The sequence below is a fragment of the Gorilla gorilla genome, chromosome 11 (genome assembly GCF_029281585.2).
Source record: "Gorilla gorilla gorilla isolate KB3781 chromosome 11, NHGRI_mGorGor1-v2.1_pri, whole genome shotgun sequence".
Lineage (NCBI taxonomy): Eukaryota > Metazoa > Chordata > Mammalia > Primates > Hominidae > Gorilla > Gorilla gorilla.
The window spans coordinates 81,134,348-81,159,299 of record NC_073235.2 but is presented as its reverse complement, the minus strand read 5'-3'; the positions used below and the strand labels follow the sequence as shown (position 1 = coordinate 81,159,299).

The 24,952-nt window shown below is 34.6% G+C and overlaps 2 protein-coding genes and 1 long non-coding RNA gene across 3 annotated transcripts in view; 2 read left to right on the top strand and 1 right to left on the bottom strand.

Moving 5' to 3' along the window:
* Positions 1–24,952, top strand: part of TTN (titin) — a 281,502-nt gene that overhangs the window by 119,863 nt on the left and 136,687 nt on the right. The window contains exons 126-160 of the mRNA XM_063695029.1: positions 1,743–1,823; positions 2,011–2,088; positions 2,352–2,435; positions 2,593–2,676; positions 2,929–3,012; positions 3,272–3,355; positions 4,071–4,151; positions 4,467–4,673; positions 5,633–5,710; positions 5,921–5,995; positions 6,200–6,292; positions 7,041–7,118; positions 7,316–7,477; positions 7,685–7,768; positions 7,956–8,033; positions 8,542–8,625; positions 8,875–8,958; positions 9,164–9,247; positions 9,455–9,748; positions 10,068–10,154; positions 11,359–11,433; positions 11,600–11,683; positions 12,244–12,318; positions 12,949–13,044; positions 13,648–13,725; positions 14,655–14,723; positions 14,877–14,966; positions 15,106–15,402; positions 16,203–16,283; positions 17,080–17,157; positions 23,856–23,939; positions 24,023–24,106; positions 24,317–24,406; positions 24,559–24,642; positions 24,755–24,838. Coding sequence (XP_063551099.1) covers positions 1,743–1,823; positions 2,011–2,088; positions 2,352–2,435; positions 2,593–2,676; positions 2,929–3,012; positions 3,272–3,355; positions 4,071–4,151; positions 4,467–4,673; positions 5,633–5,710; positions 5,921–5,995; positions 6,200–6,292; positions 7,041–7,118; positions 7,316–7,477; positions 7,685–7,768; positions 7,956–8,033; positions 8,542–8,625; positions 8,875–8,958; positions 9,164–9,247; positions 9,455–9,748; positions 10,068–10,154; positions 11,359–11,433; positions 11,600–11,683; positions 12,244–12,318; positions 12,949–13,044; positions 13,648–13,725; positions 14,655–14,723; positions 14,877–14,966; positions 15,106–15,402; positions 16,203–16,283; positions 17,080–17,157; positions 23,856–23,939; positions 24,023–24,106; positions 24,317–24,406; positions 24,559–24,642; positions 24,755–24,838 — 3,513 coding nt within the window. The remainder of the gene's footprint in view (positions 1–1,742; positions 1,824–2,010; positions 2,089–2,351; positions 2,436–2,592; positions 2,677–2,928; positions 3,013–3,271; positions 3,356–4,070; positions 4,152–4,466; positions 4,674–5,632; positions 5,711–5,920; positions 5,996–6,199; positions 6,293–7,040; positions 7,119–7,315; positions 7,478–7,684; positions 7,769–7,955; positions 8,034–8,541; positions 8,626–8,874; positions 8,959–9,163; positions 9,248–9,454; positions 9,749–10,067; positions 10,155–11,358; positions 11,434–11,599; positions 11,684–12,243; positions 12,319–12,948; positions 13,045–13,647; positions 13,726–14,654; positions 14,724–14,876; positions 14,967–15,105; positions 15,403–16,202; positions 16,284–17,079; positions 17,158–23,855; positions 23,940–24,022; positions 24,107–24,316; positions 24,407–24,558; positions 24,643–24,754; positions 24,839–24,952) is intronic.
* LOC109025947 (uncharacterized) lies at positions 1,391–12,290 on the bottom strand. Its single transcript, XR_008677746.2, has 3 exons — positions 12,080–12,290; positions 11,250–11,361; positions 1,391–1,483 (listed from the first exon to the last, which is right to left on the bottom strand). It is a non-coding gene; the product is annotated as an uncharacterized lncRNA (long non-coding RNA).
* Positions 17,811–23,847, top strand: LOC129532121 (titin-like). Its single transcript, XM_055380318.2, has 7 exons — positions 17,811–21,995; positions 22,446–22,520; positions 22,635–22,718; positions 22,835–22,912; positions 23,274–23,357; positions 23,470–23,553; positions 23,662–23,847. The coding sequence occupies exons 1-7, from the start codon at positions 21,860–21,862 to the stop codon at positions 23,757–23,759; spliced, it is 639 nt and encodes a 212-aa protein (XP_055236293.1). The 5' UTR covers positions 17,811–21,859; the 3' UTR covers positions 23,760–23,847.

Sequence of the window (24,952 nt, the reverse complement as noted above, 5' to 3'; positions counted from 1 at the left end):
TAAAAAATACAAGTTATAATCCATTAAGTCAATTGCAGAAGTCACTATAATGTCCTAAAATGTTTTAAAATGAGCAAGAAAATATATTACCTCATTACATTCCAGGAGTCAGTGCCATATTTGTGAGTCTGAAGCTCTGAACACATAAGGCTTTCCTGTATTTTACATATGGAGAAAACCATTGTGTTACATATGGGATCAGACTGACTTGTTACTCAGATCTTTTCATACCTATAATGCTAATTATCTATAGTTTCTTAAGGACAGAACCAACAAACTATTCCATTGGGATATTTTTTCAATGAATTAAGGCAGCACCAGGTTTCCAACTAAAATCCAGCATTCTGGCTAGAGCCATGTGGCCAAAAGAACTTTCCTAAGAAAGTTCCTAAGGTCTGCTTTTAAAGAGAAATCAATAAGCTCCTTAACCAAACTAACTCTCTCCCCAGTGAGAAGATGAGTAGAATTGAAGTACATTTAGATGTCCCAAGTATCTGTTTTTATCTGTCTAATAAAAGATGGCACACCATGCCCCTTTTTTCACTTGGAACAAAAGCCCATGTAAAAATCCAAGGTGCCATAGTCTTAGTGGAATGCCTTGGAATAGGCCAAGATGGGACATGACTCCCAGGAGGAAATTCATTAACTCTGTTGTGCTTCCTGGAAGAGGCCATGATGTTGGACATAAGTCAGGAAGCTGGTAGATTTGAAGACGACTCCATCTTTTCTAAAAGTGTTTGTAAAACCAAACATAGTCTGATTTCAACTTTTGACACTCTAAACTTCCTTTAGTACTCCAGACTCTAGTTAAAAGGAGAAACACTGTGATTATTTTTATGTTCTCATTATGCCCCAAAGATGGGTGGCTTGTTAGGTTTACTTTCAGCATAAGGAGCAGATATGTTTTTAACCAGACACTTCTATTCCTTATTTAACTTTGACCAGGCATGGTGGCTCATGCCTATAATCCCAGTGCTTTGGGAGGCTGAGAAGGGAGGATTGCTTGAGCACAGGAGTTCAAGACCAGCCTATGCAACATAGCAAGCCCCATTCTACAAAAATTAAAAAAACAGCTAGGCATGGTGGCATGCACCTGTAGTCCCAGCTACTCAGGAGGCTGATGCAGGAGGATCATTTGAACCCAGGAGTTCGAGGTTACAGTGAGCTGTGATTACACCACTGCATTTTAGCCTGGGCAACAAAGCAAGACATTGTCTTAAAAAAAAATTAAAACTGTATGCACTTAGGCTCAAAAATCATGTGAAGCCTCCCACCTCTTCTACCATACCTCCCCCACAAAACCGGCGGGGAAAACAATATGAAATATTATCTTACAATTCACTTAAATCCTCAAGTATGTTTCTGCCCTGTGGCCTTCAAATCTACAGTGCTCTGCTATTTGTGAAACTCATCTTCAAATTCTTCTGTTCTTGTGAACTCAGCTATTATAATCGTTTTTTGCCTCGTACTTGTCCTGTTGTTGCTGTGGATATAAGCATTATTATCTGTATGACACATTTGAAAATTAAGTTAATGAAACCTATTTCCCATTTCCCATACTCTTCATTAACGCATGTGCTTTGATTAAAATGTTCTTTGAGTATTTTAAATAGGAACAAGCAGGGGTTTGGCAAGGGTTAAACTTTTGCTATTTTAATTACTCTTTGAAGTGATAAATTAAAGCTAAAAATAAACATGAAAAACACTGTAATTTATCTTCTTTAAAATTGCTGTCTTTAAAGTGATGGAAGAGCCTGAGGAATATGTTGTGGAAGAAAAGCTGCACATTATTTCTAAGAGAGTAGAAGCTGAGCCAGCTGAAGGTATGCTGACTCTTTAATTAGTTTTATCCCTATGTTAGCTTGTCTCCTTCTTTATGTTTCCTTATAGCTAATTTGTCATCCATATTGCAAATATTGATAAATATCATGTCTAATAAAAAGATCCCTTACACTTTTATCGAAAAGAAATCTAGACATTTCTACAAACATATTTTATAATCTTTTCAAGTGACAGAGAGGCAGGAGAAGAAAATTGTACTGAAACCAAAAATTCCTGCTAAAATAGAGGAGCCTCCACCAGCTAAAGGTATGATTTCTTTCAAAGAAAAGCAACACTATTTATTTTAATGTATATAATAATACCTTCATATTTGCATAACTGTCTTATGCATAACAATTTGCATAACTGTCTACGTTTTGTCAGCACACATGTATGAACGTATTTACTGAGTATAGTCATTAACGTTTGTATATATGTGCAATCTTTTCAAAAAGTGAATGCTAAGCCCCACAACTGTGTTACTTCATATGTAAGGCAAACTCATATTCTTAAACCTAATCTTTCTAAAGTTCCTGAAGCACCTAAGAAAATTGTGCCAGAAAAGAAAGTTCCTGCTCCAGTTCCTAAAAAGGAAAAGGTGCCCCCACCTAAAGGTATATTGGATTTTATTTTATTCTTCAAGACTGTCTTTTTTTTATCTTAAATTGATACATTCTTCAGATTTTTTAAACATTAACCAGAAAATAAGTGTGGCTGTGTTTAGTGTTTTCCATATTGTATGTTTGACGGTATTGCCTGGTATCTTTTAAGTGCCAGAAGAGCCAAAGAAACCAGTTCCAGAAAAAAAGGTTCCTCCAAAAGTCATTAAGATGGAAGAACCTCTCCCAGCCAAAGGTAAACAAACCTCCCCAGCAGAAAAACTAGGAACATATGGCTTGTCTTTCTTTCTCTCTGCTGCTGTTCTTTGGGTCATACTGTTTATATGTTGGTGGGTGACAATGGTGTCTTTGGGTAGAGTATTACTTGTGATGTTTTTTTGTGTGTGCCTTGTAAATTCTTCTATTCTAAAATCACAGTACTTTCTGGCTAGTATATTTTTTACATCCACTTTAATATAACTCCCTAATCCTAAAATTATCTTTTAAGTGACTGAGAGGCACATGCAAATTACCCAGGAAGAAAAAGTTCTTGTTGCTGTAACTAAAAAAGAGGCGCCTCCAAAAGCAAGAGGTACATCCGCCCTTCCATTATGCACAATATTGTACTTGCCCTACTCTCTTTACCAAATACACTGGTTATGGGTGCTGGTTTTTGTTGTTGTTGTTGTTGATGTTGTTGTTGTTGATGTTGTTGTTGTTGTTACAGTAGTTGTTTTATGTTTGAAATAATGAAAATGTCAAGTGTTTATGTTTGGGCTACTACTATATGGCTGCCTTTTTGTGGTTTGAAAGAGGGAAACAATACTTTAAAGTGAAATCTCTCTTTAAAGTGCCAGAGGAACCTAAGAGAGCTGTCCCAGAAGAAAAAGTTCTGAAACTCAAACCTAAAAGAGAGGAGGAACCACCAGCTAAAGGTATACTAACTCTTAAAAAAAAAAAAAAAAAAAAATCAAAATAAGCATCCAGACACTAAAACTAATCTAGTGGAATAGGTTTCATTAGAAAAAAAAAAAAGACATAGTATAAAGTAAGCAATGTAAGTTTGTTAATGCATATCACTTCAAAACTAAACATTTTTGATAACAGAAAGTACTTTTTTCTTAAAAAAAAGTGAGGCTTCTTCTAAACGTATGTGAATAATTTTCCTTAATCTGTATTTGTCTTCTAATGTCTTTTCCATATACTAAACTCATCTGCCTAGATGCTTGCTTTATGTGGCAATCTCTGATGAAATTTTTAATTTTTTCAATTCTGAATTTTCTACATTGTACCAGTAGAGCTAAGGAAAATGTCTTAGAATTAAGGTGAAGAAACTATTCATGTAACATAGGTTTCTGTCTAATGCTTCTACTTAGTTTGATAGTCATTATTTATGCTGTTTAGTTGTCTTTTTAAACTTTTATAAATACTACTTGATTTTCCTAAAATTATTCAATGTCTTTGACGTACTTCATATGTATATTAGAGTAAGTTTATTTCCAAGTCTATTGATTTTCTTGCTTTTTAAATGAAAGTTTAATCAGGCACTGTTATGGTTGTCTTTGTCCTTGAATTGTTTGAACAAAATTTCTCTTGACACACACATTTTCAGAATCTTGCAATTCACTTTTAATAATTACTCCTTTAAAGTGACTGAATTCAGAAAAAGAGTGGTTAAAGAAGAAGAAGTATCAATTGAAGCTCCAAAAAGAGAACCTCAACCCATCAAAGGTATATTGAACTTTGATTAAGTAATGTGAGGCATGAAACTATCTGGCTCTTTGCCTTCTAGTTCCCAATCTGACTCCTATACTTTATTAGCTTATTGTTAACTAAGGGCAGGGTATATAACATTTGAAATCACAATTGCTAAATATACTCTATGATACCTTGACTGGCCAAAAAAAAAAAAAAAAACAGCCAGGGTCTCCCATAATCAGTGCATGAAACAAACGCAAAAGAATAAAATCAAAGCACATTGTTACTATCAGTCATCCTTAAAAGTGCTTTAAAGTAAAGTGCTGCCTGTTGTTAATATTGTTTCAGAAGTAACTATAATGGAAGAGAAAGAAAGGGCTTATACCCTAGAAGAAGAAGCTGTTTCAGTACAACGGGAAGAAGAATATGAGGAGTATGAAGAATATGATTATAAAGAATTTGAGGAGTATGAACCAACAGAAGAATATGACCAATATGAAGAATACGAGGAGCGGGAGTATGAACGATATGAAGAGCATGAAGAATACATCACAGGTATGAGCAAAACTGCAAACTCAAAACCACACTAAATATGTGCACACTCAAACAAGATAAAACAAGATAAATCATAACAAGATAAAAATTTGGATACCCAAAGAAATTTGGAAAGAACTTTCTTTCATTTCACAAATGCGGAATTTTCTTCTTTGATAACTTCTAGAAAAAATTTTAAAAACCCTCTATAAATCTTAAGGTTATTGTTAGACTTTTGTTCTGGGAATAATCTAATACCCCCCTCATTTTTGCTCGTATGCAAAATAGCAAATGTCCCTAACTTTCTTTTTCAAAAAGGTTACAAGTTTATCTTCAAGTGCCCATGATCATTCTAGTACATAGTTAAAAATTTCTGAACATCCTTTATTCTAAAACTTGCTATTATGGAGTATGATAGGCTATTGAGAAAATGTTTTTACCCACAGGGTTCCCATTATCAAAACTTGACAATGACTGCTTCAAAAGTTAAGATAGACATGTAAGCTAACACAAGCTGTTGTGTTTTACCTAATGAAGGTCAAATTTGTAGGCATATAGTTTGGGCTTCAAATTGTTTATTTTACTCAAAGAATAAATCTCTATTGAAATTTTGAAATGAATCAATCTTATTTCACTTATTCAGTCTCCGATGTTTCATAGCCCAACTTTGAGAACATTCTACATAGTCTTACGGATAGCTTTAAAAAAAACCATATTATAGGGGAGTTTTAGCCAGGAATTTATCTACCTGAAGTGAAATGAGAATTTTAATATGTAAGAATTACCTAATTAAAGAAAATAGCAAGAAGGAAAGGGCAATATGAGCTTGTTCTGCTTGGACCTCTGAGTCTTGCCTACTTCAATAGGCTATGGCTATACTGTAGATAAAAGATATTATTTCAATTATTTGATTCCTTTTAAGAAATGTTTAAACTTATATTCTAAGTCTAACATGAAATACCTTGTATGTACTTTTAAAGAACCAGAGAAGCCTATCCCTGTAAAGCCTGTCCCAGAAGAACCAGTTCCCACAAAACCAAAGGCCCCACCGGCTAAAGGTAGAGTGAAAAAAACATTATTACCTGTAAGAGATCTTTGTTTCCTCCATGTCTGTCCTACTATAAAAATATATGTAAAAGTGGCAGTGTACAAATTATGTGTGTGTTTGGGAATATTATGTTGTATTTGTCTTTCTTAACTTTTTGTTCTTGCTAGCCTTGAGAAACCTGTTTCAATTTTTAAAATCTCTTAATATTGATATTTTAAAGTGCCGAAGAAAGCTGTCCCTGAAGAAAAAGTACCAGTGCCCATTCCTAAGAAACTCAAACCTCCACCACCCAAAGGTACATTACTGAGTAATAATCACCAAAAACAACTTTGTTATGTGTGTTCTAAAATCATGTCTTCCTAGCCCGTCTGATGTTCTGTGTTTTTGCTGAGTAGGATGTTCTTGTCCTGATTCTTACATTTCAGTTTTTTATGTGTATTTATTACATAGTATTCAAGGAGTTGCTTTTAATGCTCTTTAATAATTAATATCTTTAAAGTGCCTGAAGAACCAAAGAAAGTTGTTGAGGAAAAAATACATATTTCAATTACCAAACGTGAAAAAGAGCAGGTGACTGAACCCGCTGCTAAAGGTATAATGATTTCCTTCCTCGATTGTGATCTTTTCTGATGCCTCTTTTGAAATTAATGTAACTACGATTCATTTCGTTTTGTTGTTTCATGTCTTTTAAATTAGTTGTCAGCAGAATGTTGGATGTAAAAATGTGTAAATACAGGATAAGAAGATAATACCTTTAAAAGGAAAAATTATTTCTAAATACATCCATAGCCTGTTAGCCAGTGGCTGTGTCCTGCCACATGGCTACAATACATATAAAATAGAATGTTTGGGTTTAAAATCAGTGACCATTTGGCATATTCCTGATTTACCTAAACAATGTAATGATACCATAATATTCACCAAGCTTTGGTAACTCTTTATTCATTCTAAATTCATTTTGAAGATTTTTTTTAAATCTAACCAGTTTCCAGTCATTTTCCCCCTGATTCATACTAAGTATGAAGTATACTAATTGAGAAGTAAGTTTCACTTTTCAGGAAAGGATATTTCTTTCAAGCAGAGATATTTGAACACTAAACCTCATTTCACATTTGGGCTCTGCTACTTCATGTTTACTTGGGTACTTCTGTGTACTTGTATTTATATGAAGCTCAGAATCCTTTCCACAGAGAGTATATAGTTTCTTAAAGATGAACAATCGCATATCTATCTCATTAAAGGAAGATACATTATTCTATCTGCTTAAAGTACAGCAAAACAAGCATTGGCTGGGTGGCCTTTTTCTGACAATGAAATTTCCTTATACTTCATATTTCAAGTGCCCATGAAGCCCAAGAGGGTTGTCGCAGAAGAAAAAGTACCTGTCCCTAGAAAAGAAGTAGCACCACCTGTTACAGGTACCTAACAGCACTCATTTTAATGTTTTATTCATCTTTTGCTGTTGAATTCCTCTTCAGTTCTGTGTGTGAAAACTTCTTTTGTGGGAAAAGTAAATCTTGTCTTTCTTCTGTTATAAATGGGCCTATGTTTCTAAGGTGTCTTAATTTTGTTGAGTCATTGGCAAATGTCCAACTTAAAGATAATATCTTTAAAGTGCCAGAAGTGCCTAAAGAACTTGAACCAGAAGAGGTTGCCTTTGAAGAGGAAGTTGTAACCCATGTAGAAGAATATCTTGTAGAAGAAGAAGAAGAGTACATTCATGAAGAAGAGGAGTTCATAACTGAGGAAGAAGTGGTGCCAGTGATACCAGTCAAAGGTAGATGATGCCTCCTGCAAAGGGATGTGCAACAGCATCTTTGGAGTTCGGGGGTCTGATTTGGTCAGATTCTGGGGGTTATTGGCAGCACCAATGATTGCTTACTTTAAAGCAGATATTTTTAGATGCTGAAATATGATTTCTACAGGTGCTTTTCACATTTTATTTCCTGCAAAATTTCCAACATTCTTAATAATATCTTTAAAGTGCCTGAGGTACCCAAGAAACCTGTTCCAGAAGAGAAGAAACCTGTTCCTGTTCCCAAAAAGAAGGAAGCTCCACCGGCAAAAGGTACACCACCATTCATTGACGGGTATCTAAGAGACTTCATCTGCCTAGAAATAGTTAACTCAACTTTCTTCTGAGTTCAAAACCTTGTGTGTGTGTCACTGTCCGTTGTTAAAAAACATTAGCTGTGTTTTATATGGATGTGTTGTTACTAGTAGTTAGAACTTAACAATAAACAATATCTTTAAAGTGCCTGAGGTTCCTAAGAAGCCAGAGGAGAAAGTTCCTGTGCTTATTCCTAAAAAGGAGAAGCCTTCGCCAGCAAAAGGTACATCCTTATAATCCATCAATGGAATAGCACGATAATTCACCCATGCAGCATAACTTGGTGAGCCATAGCAGATCTTTCCCCATGACAATATTAACAACATTAATGCCATGACAAGCACCTCTCAACTGGCCACAGGAACAGTTTACCCGGTATTCATCTCTGAATTTTACCATCAAATTACGCTTATGCTCATTGGTTGGCTCCTCCTCTTTAGTGGAAAGTTCTTCAAGTAAAATACATTCCTTTTGCATATCAAAATGGACAAAACCATCATTTACCAGGCATTGTGTCTTGTCTTTATCACCAGTCCACGTTTTTTTCAGTGTTTTTTATTTTAATTTTTGTGTATTTTCTGGCCTTTGTTTTGTGGCTATTATAATTTTCAGTCTTAAAGTGAAATTGATAGAATATCTATGCTGCTTCAATTAAGGCCTTACATTGCCAGCCTTAAAATCTTAGCTATGGGTGAAAAATGTGACACTAACTCTATTTGATATCTTTGAAGTTCCTGAAGTGCCCAAGAAACCTGTGCCAGAGGAGAAAGTACCAGTACCACTTCCTAAAAAGGTGGAAGCTCCACCTGCCAAAGGTACATGAACTTGCAATGTTGCAATATTTTTATTTCACATTTGCATATGGGTAAAAATTAATTGGTTTAATTCTGTACTCTTTGGGATGCAACTCTTTAGAGAAAATTAAATATTTTATTTTAAAAATAAAATGCTTCTTGGAATACCTTTGTCATACTTTTATTACCTTATCTTAATCTTTTGAAACTATGCTTGGAATCAGTATTTTTATGTCGTATAAAATTTTTCTCTAAATCATTTCGTTAAAGTGCCAGAGGTACCCAAGAAGCCTGTGCCTGAGAAGAAGGTGCCAGTTCCTGCTCCTAAGAAAGTGGAGGCTCCACCTGCAAAAGGTACATAATTTCATCACTTAGAGTACTTGGGGGAAAAAACTCACATCTATGTATACTCACATACAAATTTCCCCATTACATTGTACATTTTTAAAGTGTCTATCTGGTTAGAAATACGTCAGATACTTTGTGATTCTTTTTCATATCTATTGCTCTAAGACATTTTGAAAGAACATATTCCTAAATATAAATAATATCTTTAAAGTGCCAGAGGTGCCCAAGAAGCTCATCCCAGAAGAAAAGGAACCAACACCTGTTCCGAAAAAAGTGGAAGCACCACCACCCAAAGGTACATTAATCTGTAACAGAGCCATGGTAAAAGAGAAAACTAACTGGTGTTATACAGCCTTACTAATTATAATTAATGCTTAGTATTTATGTTGATAATAATTGATGCTTTGTGATAACAGAATATTTGCCTTTCATAAGCTTCTTCATTGTTGTGAATATTTTACATAAAAGTGATGTTTGTACCCTCGAATAAATATCTTTAAAGTGCCAAAGAAACGTGAACCAGTTCCAGTTCCTGTAGCTCTACCTCAGGAAGAGGAAGTTCTATTTGAAGAAGAAATTGTTCCTGAAGAGGAAGTTCTACCTGAGGAAGAGGAAGTTCTACCTGAGGAAGAGGAAGTTCTACCTGAGGAAGAGGAAGTTCTACCTGAAGAAGAGGAAATTCCACCTGAGGAAGAGGAAGTTCCTCCCGAAGAAGAATATGTACCTGAGGAAGAAGAATTTGTACCTGAAGAAGTCCTTCCAGAAGTTAAACCTAAGGTGCCAGTACCTGCACCAGGTATAGCAGCTCTTCTTGGAATCATCAAGGCCTCTTTTGTGTTGAATTCTGCTTTCCCATCCTTTTGTTCATCTCCAGTTTTATCTATAATCCTTTACCCTCTGTGATTGACTATCTAAATCTTAGAAAACATTCCAGACATGTGTGTTCTTATTGTGTATCTGCCTTGTGTATCTGTCTATTGTAAATTATCTAAATGTCTTTTCAAATCACATATTATGTTTACTTGTTTGTGGTCTTATTCTCATGTGTCTCTTTCATATATATATATGACCACGTATATGTGGTTTTTAACGCCTTCAAATGAAATGTTTTTAAGTGCCTGAAGTGCCAAAGAAACCTGTACCAGAGAAGAAAGTCCCTGTTCCCGCTCCTAAAAAAGTGGAACCTCCACCACCACCCAAAGGTACACCTTCCCAAAGTGAATACCCATTCTTCACCCATAGCTTCATCACATAAATTATGATGAAACTGGGTTTTAGGAAAATTATATTTACAAAATGGATAATCACACAGTTACATATTTACTTCTAACGATGTTCAGGAACACTGATATCTACTTTTTTCACTGATACAAAGCAGTATTCAAGAACAAAGATGAAAGGAAGCATTGTCCCAGAACTGATACAAAAGTTCTGATTTCATATCATTTGATTAAACATAATAGTTTTCATGGAGATATATTTAAATATATATGAATAAGTATACTATATATTTAAACGTATTGAAAACTATTATGAATAAATATTCTTAAATTTCTTCCTTCAACCATTTATATTAAATGCCTTTTTAACACCAGGCTAAAAAGAAAAAAAGATGAATGTATTTATCAAAACACAGAATAATAGTTATGTCTTCTAATACATATATATAAAGGGCAGCCCAACAGGTTTTGATTTTAGCGTTGACTTTACACCTTGTTGTATTACTCTCAGCGAGTCCTTTAACCAACCTGAGCCTGAAGTTATTTTCCTGTAAATTGGGGATGCTAATATCAGTCTTAATGGGCTCAGCTATTATGGTGAGAATAAAACAAAGTAAGGTATTAAAGTAGTCTATCATTGAATGAATAGTATCCAGATTCAACATATTCAATCAGCTCATAGTACAGGACAGAATTAATATATTTGTGCTTTAAAGCTCAATAATATTTTCTACAAAAGATGCTGGCATGGCTGCTTAAAATCAGCATAACCCTCCCATCAGGCCATATAGTTATATAATCAAATGAAATCATAAAGCTGATCTTTTATTGGATATCAACGATTCAGAAATACTTTCTAGACAATAAATTACTAGTGAAATTTAAATGGATGAAATGATATTAGGTTGGTGCAAAAGTAATTGCGGTTTTTAGCATTAAAAGTAATGTCAAAACCACAATTATTTTTGCACCACCCTAATAGCATCTGTCCTCTGATAATGACATATGCTGCTGGTCCCTTGCTTTACAAATCCCAATTACATTATAATATCTGGGCTCCCAACTAGCATTACAGACCTGTCTTGAGCGACTGTTACACATTGGTCTTTCTGGGTGTGGGGTCTTCTTGGTTTCTCTTTTTTTGTCCTTCAAAATAAATCTTTATCATGAAATGATGTCTTTAAAGTGCCTGAAATTAAGAAGAAAGTGACAGAGAAGAAAGTGGTCATTCCCAAGAAAGAGGAGGCTCCCCCTGCCAAAGGTATTGCTATTCCGAAGTAAATTAGACCATGCCATTTCCTTCCTTCACCTATAAAAGTCAAAATGTCCTGTTTCCGTATTTGTTGATACAACTTATATTACTGCTGTGTCTACTTGTCTTTGTGTGTGTGAAACTGAACTTATAAAATAAAATAATATTTTTAAAGTGCCTGTGGTACCTAAGAAACCTGAGCCAGAAAAGAAGGTCCCTCCTCCTGGTCTTAAGAAAGCAGCGGCCCCTCCTGCCAAAGGTACATCATCCCATAACAGGGATGTGTTTGCTGCACCGATGTTGAACTGTGGTTCTATCCACACAGGACATTCAACATAAATGTGTGCACTGTATGGTCTGTCATTCACATTCGTCATTTCTGATTCTGTTGCACCCAAGTTTGTGTTGTGTCCATTTTTTCACTTGGTGTTGGTGTGTTTTACATCATTTCTCTATGTATGTTGTTTCTAAAAAATAAAAATATATCTTTAAAGAGCCAAAAATAACTAAGGAACTAGTCCCTGAAATACCCATTTCTTCGTACCCATTTCTTCCTACCAAAAAAAAAAAAAAGACAAAAGAAAAAAGAAATAGAGGCTCCAGCAGTAAAAAGTAGAATTTCTCTTTAATAAACCCTTAATCTTAAACCACAAACCTTTTTATTCTTTTCTCATTAACCGATTCTGTGAAATGTCAGTGTTTCATCTTGTGTATGTGCCTTGTGATATTTACTCTCTTATGTTGGAAACTGGAAACTTGGTCTTTATTCTTCTTTGGTTCTTGCATTTTAAGTGTCTAAAATAATCAATGTCTCTCAAGTTCCTGAGGTGCCTAAGAAGGTGGAAGAAAAACGAATCATTCTCCCTAAAGAAGAGGAAGTTCTACCAGTTGAAGGTAGATAACTTTCTAAGAAAATAACATTTCAAAGTCATCCTTGTCTTATTATTGTCTAATATTTGAAGTAGGTAAATGTAAAATTTACCCCAGGAAATCAACATATTCAGATTCTAAAATAAATTATTATTAACCTGATAGAAATTGGGCAGCAAATTAATATTATTTGAATCTCTTTGCATGTTCAGCCTGTTTGTCTGTTTGCTATTTGTTTTATTTTAATTAGAATTCATGAAGGGAAACTGTATTTGCTGTGGGAAATTTTTCATCAAATGACTTAGTAGGCAATTGTAAAATAAGCTTATCCAAGAGAAATTCCAGTTAAGCCTGAGTAACTGGTGCAGAAAATCTGATTTCTACCCCAAGTGGCTGTTTGACTTCAAACAAGTCTTTCATTAAAAAAAAATAACAATAATAATTTTTTTATTATTATAAATTATCTGAAGTCCTTTCCAGTTCACAAATGCTGGGATATGCCTAACATATGTTGAAGACCCAGTAGAGATTTTTTAAGGACTAGTGAGTTTACACAAGTGTTTCGAAGGCTGAGCAGTTTTCAGATATTATCACTGTAGTCTAATATTCAAAATAATTATAAAAATAATTTACAAAATAATAATCTTTTTAAAGTGACTGAGGAGCCTGAAGAAGAGCCTATTTCAGAAGAAGAAATCCCAGAAGAACCACCTAGCATAGAGGAAGTTGAAGAGGTGGCACCACCTAGAGGTATAACCGCTTTTAAGGATTGAACATTTAAAATTCCTGGTGTTCCAAATCTTTCTCAGTAGCTAAATCTAAGATTCACCAGTATGCTTTTCTTATATCGTATCCATGATAAAGTGAAGATTAATTATTCCTGGCACCTGAATCTATGTGTCCTTTTTTTACCCTAAATTTTTCTACAACATCTGCAATACAACTAAGAATGAGAGATTACTATTTTGTTATTGGCGATTGAATTTTTTTCTGACCAGGCCCTACTATAATAGTTTCTCCTAGATTTCAATCCTTAATTTTGTTTTTAATATTAATATGGGGGGAATCTATTTCTCTGGTGAAAGTGTTCATTTTTTTAGGAAAATCTTTAACTTACTATTCCTGAAGAGTGTGATAATATTTTGCGTAATTGGTATTACATTTGCTTATAGGATTTCTAAATAATATCCTTTACACCTCTAGGGTTCCTACTCCACATTTATTATTACCATTTACGTTGCTAATATCTTTTAAAAATAAGTCAATGTTTTGTGATATTTATTTATTGGTATATGGGTGGTGTTCTGCTCATCACATGCCACTTTTCAAAATGTTCATAAAATTTCTTTTAAGTGCCTGAAGTGATTAAGAAAGCAGTACCTGAAGCACCTACTCCTGTTCCTAAAAAAGTGGAGGCACCACCAGCTAAAGGTATATCAAATCCTCATTATTAATATCTTTAAATTCCCATTAATTTTCTTTCTTAAAAGCAACATTTTCTTTTTTGACTGCCTTCTTATAATCATTTAGATAGTGAACTGATTAAGGACCAGTAAAAATATAACTAATTCCATTTCTTTAATCTTTTCTAGGATGTTAACGAATAATTGTGTGCATGTGTTTACGTATGAATTATTCTAGAAGCTTCTTAACTGAGAATTTTAATATATTAGTATGTCTCTATATACTTATACACATAGCAATGCGTCCCTCTTCCCCACATTTTAGATTTTATTCCATAAGTGGAATGGAGTTTTCTTCTGTGTTATAATAATTATTTTACTATATTTATTATTTTATGGAACAAATCTAATGCTTGGATAATAACTATTTTAAAGAGCCTCACGTCCCTTTTGTAATGTTTAGCCCAAGCATTGAAGGTTATTACAAAATGTCTACTTTTCCCTGCTTCCTAATTCACTTAATGCTTCAGATAGTGCTCTTAAGCAGTTAGATTATGCTGTCCCTGTCATAGTAGACTCCTCAGCTAATAGAAGAGTGCACAGCAGAAAGTGAGGCCAGTGTCAGGGCTTAAATACTCTACAATGGTAATCACTTCAAAAAAGTCTTCATCAAGTTAAAAATAGTAAAAGTGAGTCCATATTGGTAATCCCTGTTATTAAAAGAAAAAAAAAAGAATGGCACAGGTACTTTGTGGACATTTCTTCTTCTATAGGAATGTTAGAACAAATGAGTGATTTGAGAAAGTATCTTTATTGCCTCTAAAATGGATGTCCCACAGTACAGAGTGACTTCTGAAAAACTTTAATTATTGTAATGTTGGCATTGTCTCTGGTGTTTTTATTTCATGTGTGTTTTTGAACATTCTCAGCTAACTAAAACACCTAATATCTTTAAAGTGTCAAAGAAAATTCCTGAGGAAAAAGTACCTGTTCCTGTTCAGAAAAAAGAGGCACCCCCAGCCAAAGGTACATCTTCTCTTTTAAACCTGACTTCCTCTTCTGTCTTTTTTCGTTAAGACTTTTATGTTTCATGTCTCTGTGTCTTGATTGTTTTTGATGACTTTTGTCTATGAAAGCTTGCTCTCGACAGTCCTAAATATTAAAACTGTATCTTTAAAGTGCCTGAAGTACCAAAGAAAGTCCCAGAAAAGAAAGTCCCAGAAAAGAAAGTCCTTGTGCCTAAAAAAGAAGCTGTTCCCCCAGCTAAAGGTATTTTTGGAAAGATCCTGGATTTTCGTGTATTGTTGCATGCAATCCTTTATTCAGTTTTAAAAATATATATTTTGAATGTACATCTTTGTTTCTTCAGTGTTTAAAAAAATAAGTCTTAAAATAGATGCTCTTTCAGGGAGAACTGTCCTTGAAGAAAAAGTATCAGTTGCCTTCCGCCAAGAAGAAGTAGTAAAAGAAAGACTAGAATTAGAAGTAGTAGAAGCAGAAGTGGAAGAAATTCCGGAAGAAGAAGAGTTCCATGAAGTTGAAGAATATTTTGAAGAAGACGAGTTTCATGAAGTAGAAGAATTCGTCAAATTAGAAGAACATAGAGTTGAAGAAGAACACAGAGTTGAAAAAGTTCATAGGGTAATAGAAGTTTTTGAGGCTGAAGAAGTGGAAGTATTTGAAAAACCAAAAGCTCCACCTAAAGGTATAGGGAATTCTTCAAATACTACAAATTCTTACATCTTGCTCTAACTTTCCTTTGAAAGTCAATTTTGTGTTCAGTTTGGAAGATTAGAAACCCCATGAAATACTTTAAACATGAGTTTAAACTAGTTGACACAAAGATTAATATGTCTTAACCACACGGAGTATAATTTTAGTAGATGATAGTAATATTTGATATCTACTTATCTAAGGAGGTCACTGTATGAATTTGGGGATTATTTTTTAAATCTGACTAAGAATGTTACACAATTGTTACAGGTACCAAAATAACTGACCAGTGTCATTGGTTAAGTGAAAAAGAAACTCCTCAGTTCACTGAGGAATTTACATGTTCAGGCAAAATAATCACTGCTTTAACATTTCAGTCAACTGTTCACAAACTGAGAAATACTTACCAAAAGCTTTTGCCAGTTTATGATACTTTCATTAGAGAAACAACATTAAGGAAGTGAAGTATTGTTAATGGCACCTGTATTCTAGCATACCGTGAAGACAAGCCATAGCACAAATAAGTTATCTGCAATACCACTCTACATCTTGCACAAATTAATAATATATGTGTAATATGAAGGAATGTGTGTGTGTATGTGTTTAGCATATATAGCAAATTACAATATACATGATATTTAGCAAATCAAAGCTCTTTTGGAAATAAGTGTGTTATAAATTAAAAAAATATAGACAAAGAATTTTGTGACCCCTCATTGTACTAACGTTAGTAGTAGTGCTCCAAAATACTTCAAGAGTTCATTCTAAACCAAAATACTAATATCTTTGAAGGGCCTGAGATAGCTGAGAAAATCATCCCTCCAAAAAAACCGCCCACTAAAGTTGTTCCTCGAAAAGAGCCACCAGCTAAAGGTATCTTCTTTGTGAAAAATTACTACTTAACTTTACATACAATAGCACCTTGGTTGCTTCATAAGCACAAGTTTGCATTCCACTTGATGTCTTTCTTCTGTATTTCTTGTTTCTGACATGTCTAAAACAAACTAATATCTTTAAAGCAGCTGAGGGTCCAAGGGAAGTTCTACCAAAAAAAGACAGTCACTGTTGTTATACCTAAAACAACCAAAGCAAATATCTCTTGTAACCAAATAGTGAGCCCAAATTTCCTCCTTTGGTGCTATTTGGTTATATATTCACTAACATGCTTACTGATAAACACATGTTTTTCTATTTATTATTAATTATATTAACCTGGCAAATATAAATACATAGTGAATATGTGTTTAAAGTTCTTGCTTTGTTCATTTTTGCAAATCTCTTAAATTTCACAATAGAAATAAAAACAGTATCTAATAAATAATATAAACTTATTTCTTTAAAGTCTCTGAAGCATGTGAGAAAGTTATCACTGAAGAGAAGGTAGCAACTCTTCCACAAAAACAAACAGTAATAGCACCAGCTGAAGGTGTACTGTTAATTTTTCTTCTCAAGTTCTTACCATTCTAACATGGGAAATTTCCCTGGATTTTTGTTATTGTATATTTTTTAAATTCAATGCATTTGAAATACTGTAATGTATTTGATAAAGTGATGTCTGCATTTTATATTGTTGCTGTGTTCTGTTCTGTGTTTATATCTCTCTTATGCTCTGCTTGTTAAAAAATTGTATATTTAAAAATAAAAGAAATTATTACTATTATCTTTAAAGTACCGGAGGTGCCTAAGAAAATTGTGGTAGAAGAAAAAGTACGTGTTCCTGAAGAGCCCAGAGTTCCACCAACTAAAGGTAACTGGCTTTTCTCATTCATCATTAATATAAAATCCTTTTTTATTCACTTACTATGTAAGAGAGACCTTTCTCTTCTCAACGCCACAAGATGGCTATGAATGACATAAACTTCAATTTATGTTCTATAACATAATCCTGCCTTTTGAGGCAATGTTTTAGGCGTAAAGACATAAGCCCAAAGTTATCATTTGTATTGATCCTCTTATTTAATAACTAAATAATATTGATCCCTCAACTTCTCTTTCAAAAATAATTCATTTTGGAAGCTCTTCTGAAGTAGCTCTGGAAAAAAAAAGTGTGCTCTAAATGACAATAGAAAATGATACTATCTCCAAAGAGCAAAGTGTTTCTGATATAATGAATCAAGAACTCATCGACAAGGCAATTCAGAGAAATGCAATGACTACATTTGACTTATAGTTGACTTATAATTGAGGGGTTTTTGGCATTCATCTTGTTAGATGCCCCTTCTAGGCTTGCTATGTTTACACCCAACTATAATGTTCTGAAAAAATAAGATAAATAAATATCTTTAAAGCACCCGAAGTACCCAAGAAAATTGTCCCAGAAGAAAAAGTTCGTGAAGCTGTTCCGAAAAAGCCTGAAGTTCCACCAGCTAAAGGTATACAGTGATGCTAATCAGAACATGAAATAGTTCTTGGTTTAGTTTTTCATGGTTTAAAGTGAATGTGTGTGACATTAAATCCTTGTATTTTGTATCTTATATTTGTTATCTGTAACAATTAATATACTAATATCTTTAAAGTTCCTGGGATGCCTAAGAAAAGTGTTCAAGAAGAAAAATCACCTATTGTTATTTCTGAAGACACAGGGATGTACAGTGAGTGTAGAAAAATTAGTGGTTCTTTTTGGTTTCATTTGTGTCCTTAAATTCACTATGTTTGTCTTTATAGCTTTGAAAAGTAAATATACTAAACTCTTATAAAAGCCTAACATGCCAAAAATATATGACTCAAATAATCTTAGTGTCTATTATCCTCAGACAAGTTATATTTCCTCACCAATTTAAAAAAGAAATACTCTACTTATCACAGTGTATGATTTCAGAAAAGTCAGTTGTCTTGTTAAATTTTCCTAACCTATTCTGTATACAAGTGTCTTTTGCTTTGAAGCAATTTATTTTCTCAGATCATGAAGTAACTTAACTTCATAATATTTTAATTGGATTTTATAAAATCAAAATGTTTCACCATTATTTTTTTTTTTACTCTTGACAACCATAATTGGAAACATTTTGGCAAAACTGCTCAAAGGACCCTAGGTTTACAAGGCCACTCAAACCTCAAAAGAATTCTCAAGACCTTTTTTTTTGGGGGGGGGTGGTTCATACAAAATTAGGTTTAAATAATTTGAATTATGAAATAATCCAAATAGTAAAATATTGTGAATAGAATACTGTTCAACAACCTGAATAGTAAAAGTGACAGTAGTCAAAATACTCTTCCTTTTTTTTTTTGAGATGGAATCTCACTCTGCTGCACCCAGGCTGCAGTGCAATGGCACGATCTTGGCTCACTGCAACCTCCATCTCCTGGGTTCAAGCTATTCTCCTGCCTCAGCCTCCCGAGTGGCTGGGATTACAGGCGCCTACCACCAGGCCCGGCTAATTTTGTGTATTTTTAGTAGAGACAGGGTTTTACCATGTTGGTCAGGCTGGTCTCAAACTCCTGACCTCAGGTGACCTGCCCCCCTCAGCCTCCCAAAGTGCTGGGATTACAGGCATGAGCCACTACACCAGACCCTCTTCCATTTTTTTTAATCTAAAAAATTTCCTGTTGAAACTCAACTTTTTTGTTGTTCATCCTGTTATACTAAGTTGGGATAAAAGAATATAATCACTTCCTTCTTTGAATATCCTTTCTATTCTTGACTTTAGTTATTGTTTTCAGATAGTTTTTCTTTCTAAAGGCTGGAGAAATTTTTGTTGTCTTTATTTGCCTTATTTTCTAAGTATTTATTTTTTTTAATTTTCTGCCTCCAAACCCTAAATGGCTTTTACACTCATATTAAACTGTTGAACCATATATTAGATGTGATTTGAAAATATAGATAATGAGGCTTCTAGAAAGGGAAAAGACTTACATGAATTTCTAGTAGGTCAAATATCGGAGAATTCTCAATGTGCAATTCAGCATCTTCCCTGTTCTTTATAGACAAATCCATTAAAAATAAGACCAATAGGACAATTTTACCTATAACTTTCTTAAGGCAAAATGAAGAATTATATAGTCCTTGCCTGAACAATTCCTCCATTTTATTATCATCATCATAGAGAAATGCTTAGAGTCTTATATCATGAGACTGGGAATGAGGCTATCCCCAGCCAATGCATTCTAGCCACTAATTTGCCTCTATGTGCTACTATTAATTTTGGTGATGAATGTGGTATTATATATTATATTTTTCTTAATACGCTTCTTTATCCACCTTGAAACATCCTAATTATTTAAATACTAATATCTTTAAAGTTTATGAAGCATCTGAAGAAGCAGTCCTAGAAGAAAAAGTACTTGTGACTCAACCTCAAAAGACAAAACCCAAACTAGCAAAAGGTATATAACACCAATGATCCAGTCTGAAGAAAAATTATTTTTTGGCTCCTTTCAAAAAGCTCAATATTTTTCTTCACCATTTATAAATATAACTATACTCATATCTTTTAAGTGCCTGAGCCACCCAAGAAAGTTGTTCCAGAAGACAAAATGTATGTGACTATTCCTAAAAAGAGAGAAACACCAGCAACTAAAGGTATATTTCAAATACATCAAACCCAGATGAGTATCTTTAGCTTTATGACTCAAACATTGCATGCTTTATATAATTTACTGTTTTTACAACTTTTAAATGTAAACCTACTAATATCTTTAAAGAACCTGATACAACCAGAGGCGTTTTTCCAGAGGTGGAGCTACCTGAGGCTATTCCTGAAATTCTAGAACATCCTCCAACTGAAGGTATAATTCTCTAGTTAGGAAAATCTAAAGAAGAATATATACTGTCTTCAGTCTGCAAAATGTTTGATGTTTAATATACATTCTCACGACCTCTAATGTTAAAATACTGTCTTTAAAGGATCTGATATACCCACAACAAAGAATGACCTATGACTTGCCCCCAAGAAAGTCAAGTCCCACACATATAATATACAAAGATAAAATATTAGAACAAAAATAACATTTCTAACATAAAGATCTCTGAAATGATATTAACATATCTAACTTTCTTAGTATGTCATGGCTTTATGCCTTTGCCTTTTCTCAATTAAAAAAAATACTAATATCTTTAAAGAGTTTGAAGTCTTCAAGGAAGTCATTCCAGAGGGAGAAACTCCTATTGTTAAAAGAAGAAAAACACCATCACCAACAGGTACAAGTTGGAAGAAAGTCAGCTTTTTAATCTCATGTTTGCAGTTGTACTTAACACATGTAAAAATACTAATATCTTTTAAGCCACAGTGGCTACAGTGGAAATCATTTCAGAGATGGATCCCCCAAGTAGAAGCTCAACCAAATGTATTCATGTCCCAGTGAGTCACTCAAGAGACAACAGAGGGAAAAAACACCTTTAGCTTATACACATGAAAGATAGTTGAGTCAGTGTATTTTTATGAGGACTCCAAAGAAAATATATATACACATATTATGATCAAAACATGTCTTAAAGAAAAGAAAATATTAATTCAGTGTGAAGCTGATCTGTAATATCTCTACAAGATTAGAACACCTGAGACCCTCCCAGAATATCCTCCAACCTAGGGAAAAATAATTCCAGTTAAAGCTGGAAATCTCCCCTCCATGTTCATTTGCTCCTCTCATAGCCTATCTTTTATTTTTCAAGCATCATACATTTTTTTTCATTTTGAATATCTTTAGATAAGTCAAAACATGAAAAAGCTTTAAAACCTCCAGAACAATAATTTCATCATAACACCCATGGTATTCTGTAATTTGAAGAATATCTGAATATTTTGATATTTTTTCTCAGTCTGGAATCTTTTGGTCTCCTCTCTCCTAAACTTGAAAAACACTCACCTTTTTAAGGTGCCTAAGGTGTGAATGCAAAAAAAAGCCAACCTAGATTTTTCAAAGTGGCTGTAATTTGTTTTTCTCAACATAATAGCTAGAGGTATAGCATTAATTATAATCAATGTTTTCACTTTCCATGATCTAGTTTTCTATGCATCTACCATTCGAAGAAATAAAATTACTAATATTGATAGTGCCTGAGGTGACCAAGAAAACAGCCACTTATAACCAAATACACTGCTACAAAAGATCCGATTCTGGGGGCAGGGAGTGGGAGAAAGTTCCCATCTGGAATGTTCTGTATGTGCAGTTAAGATGGGAACTCTTTACTGCTCTTCATAACTCCAAAGTACAATGCATTCATATCTTTAAAGTGCCTGAATCGCCTCGAGAAATTGTCCTTGTAAAGGAAACACCCATGGCTGCTCCCCTTGAAATTGAAATACCTCCCACTAAAGGTATCATTCATCCTGTCATTCCTTCCTTCATTTATTAGAGTGCTGAGCATGTACAGGGTGCTAGGGAACTGGAGAATAATAAACAAAGACAATTAATATTTGGTTCCTCTTCTCAAGATTGTATACCTCCTCAGATTCTTTAAAGGAATCATCTTTTTAGCCATAAAAATCACTCTGGTTCAGCTCATTTAATTAATGTCTCCACTGATCCTTTTAACCTCTAACCATAATACTAATATCTTCAAAGCACCAGAAGCTATGAAAGAAGTTGTCCCTGAAATGAAAATATTTGAGGATGTACCTGAAGAGCCAGAAACTCCACGTATGAAAAGTACGTTACCTCCGAACAAATGTGAAAGAAGAAATTATCTGTCCTCTGCTCTTAAAACTATGGTTTCGTTCTAATACTCTTCGTAAATTCTAAATATAAACATACTAATATCTTTTAAGTGTCTGAGGTTCCACAGGAAGTTTCCTCTAAAAAGAAATTATTTGTGGCTATTTCTGCCAAAACAGAAAACACTCCTGCTGGAAGTACTCATTCAACAAATCCTTTATAATGAGAGTGTAGAGTGTCCCGAGAGCTCTGTGAGGTTCTGGAGGAGGGGGAGCACCTCTTCTCAAGGATCCACTAACCCCTTAAAAGACTTAGCCTATTGGTGGAACAAAGGGAGGATGGAGGGAAGAGAAGAAAATGTGATTATATTTCCTAACTTATTGTGGTTACTGTTTTCCATTAATCATTTTAACTCTTAAATGTGAATTGCTAATATCTTTCAAGTGCCCGAAGCTCCTCAAGAAATTATTCCTGCCAAGACAGTTCCTTCCAAAAAAAGAGAACCCCCATCAGTTAAAGGTACAAGTCACCATGCTCTCAGGGTCAAGAACTAGCTCTTGTAGTTTTGAGAATATTTTTGCTATTCCTAGTTATCTGCATAACACTAAACATAAAACTACTAATTTCTTAAAGTGCCTGAAGCTCTCCAAGAAATTGTCCCTGAAAAGAAAACGCTTGTGGTTCCTCTCAGAAAGCCTGAAGTCCTTCCTGATGAAGGTATATCTTGCTGGAAGCTTAGAGGGGTGGGAACATGTCTTTTCTTGTATAAATGTGTTTCCTGATTGTGTTGATTCTTGTAACTTCTAAATGTAAAATTATTAATATCTTCAAAGTGCCGGAGGCTCTCAGAGAAGTTGTCCCGGAAAAGAAAGTGCATCTTCCCCAAAGGGCTGAAGTTGTACCTGTCAAAGGTACATTCTTAACTGTCTTTTTATGGTGGGATAGAGGGTGGGGCTATAGAAAGGACCACCTTTCCAGCCTTGCAAATTATTTTGATGTGTACATGTGAATCATGTCTGTGTTGACTCTTGTGACTCAAGTGTAAATGTATTAATATCTTCAAACTGCCTGAAGCTCCCAAAGAAATGGCTACCAAAAAGAAAGTACCAGAAGTTCCTCCTCTAAAACCTGAAACACCACCTATTATGGGAACTTGTTACCACTGATCTCAGCTCAGGGGAAAAAAATAGCTCTTTTGTTCTTGAAAATGTCTTTGTATCTATCTAGTCGTCTCTGTATTTTCTGAGTGTAAAAATACTAATATCTTTCAAGTGCACGAAGCTCCCAAAGAGATTATCCCTGAAAAGAAAGTGTCGGTGGTGCCTCCTAAAAAGCCTGAAGTCCCACCTGTTAAAGGTATTTGTCATTGACTTTAGGCTTCAGAAGACCTAATTCTTCTGCTCTTGACAATATTTTGTTATAGCGGTCTTCACAACACCTAAATGTAATTTCACTAATATCTTTCAAGTGCCAGAAGCTTCCAAAGAGGTTATCCGCGAAGAGAAAGTGCCCTTGGCTCCTCCTAAAGAGCCTGAAGTCCCACCTGTTAAAGGTAGTTGCCACTGACCTTAGGCTTCAGATCTCATTCTTCTGCTCTTGAAGATATTTTTTCCAGTGGTCTTCGTAACTTCTGAATGTAATTTTGGTAATATCTTTTAAGTACCGGAGCCTCCCAAAGAAGTAGTTCCTGAAAAGAAAGTGCCAGCGGCTCCTCCTAAAAAGCCTGAAGTCCCACCTGTTAAAGGTATTTGTCACTGATTTTAGGCTTCAGATGATGTATCTCTTCTGCTCTGGAAAGTATTTTTCTAGTGGTCTTCATAATGCCTAAATGTAATTTCACTAATATCTTTCAAGTGCCTGAGGCTCCCAAAGAAGTTGTTCCTGAAAAGAAAGTGCCAGTGCCTCCTCCTAAAAAGCCTGAAGTGCCACCCACAAAAGGTAGACACCCTCTTGTTGCTGTGTTTGATATTGTTTGTTTGTCTTTACTTTGTCTAATAATGAAAATACTAATATCTTTAAAGTCCCAGAGGTGCCAAAGGTAGCTGTCCCGGAAAAGAAGGTGCCTGAAGCTATTCCTCCCAAACCGGAAAGTCCTCCCCCTGAAGGTAATGCCAAAGCTATACAAACTATAGGAGAAAAATAACTGCTATTTTCACTAGGAAATTATATGTTAAAAATCCTACTACATAAAGATGATATAATTCTAAAGAAAACAAATGTCAGTCGCTATCCAAAATATCTTGGTGTGTGTTTATATGCAAAAGGCATCCATCGTTTTCACCTTTTCTAAACACAAATTACAAATATCTTTGAAGTGCCTGAAGTGCTGCCACCGGAGGAAGTGGTCCCAGAAAAGAAAGTACCGGTGCCTCCTCCCAAAAAGCCAGAAGCTCCACCTCCTAAAGGTAGGTATCATTACACATTGTCAGTCGGGGGGCCTGGGGAAAGACTGTATAGAAGTGTCCGCCGATCTCACAAGTTGTATTTGCTTGGGTAAATGTGGAGTCGATATTCCCCCTTTATAGCTTCTAACTAAAAGATTCTAATATCTTCAAAGTTCCTGAAGCTCCCAAAGAAGTTGTACTTGAAAAGAAAGTATCTGTGGCTGTGCCCAAAAAACCGGAAGCCCCACGTGCAAAAGGTATTTATTCCCTCTCCTCTGCTAAGAAAAACTTATTGTCTGTACCCCTCACGATCACTGTAATATATACCTTCGCCATTCATAAATTATAAAAATACTAATATCTTTCAAGTGCCTGAAGCTGCTCAAGAAGTTGTCCCAGAAAAGAAAATTCCCGAGGCACCAATCAAAAAACCAGAAGCCCCCGCAGTTACAGGTACATGTCAGCTCAACCTTATCCTGCAGAAGAAATCTCTCTTCCATTCCTGAAAACAATTTTAGTCCATTGTTCTTCATTAACCTAAGTATAAAACTACTAATATCTTTCAAG

What these genes read in the sequence shown, in the direction of transcription:
- LOC129532121 (XM_055380318.2), top strand. Translation starts at nt 21,860, where the DNA reads ATGTCTCCACTGATCCTTTTAACCTCTAACCATAATACTAATATCTTC. An exon ending in TGAAGTCCCACCTGTTAAAG is followed by an intron (nt 23,358 to 23,469) that starts GTATTTGTCATT and finishes ATATCTTTCAAG; the next exon opens with TGCCAGAAGCTTCCAAAGAG. An exon ending in TGAAGTCCCACCTGTTAAAG is followed by an intron (nt 23,554 to 23,661) that starts GTAGTTGCCACT and finishes ATATCTTTTAAG; the next exon opens with TACCGGAGCCTCCCAAAGAA.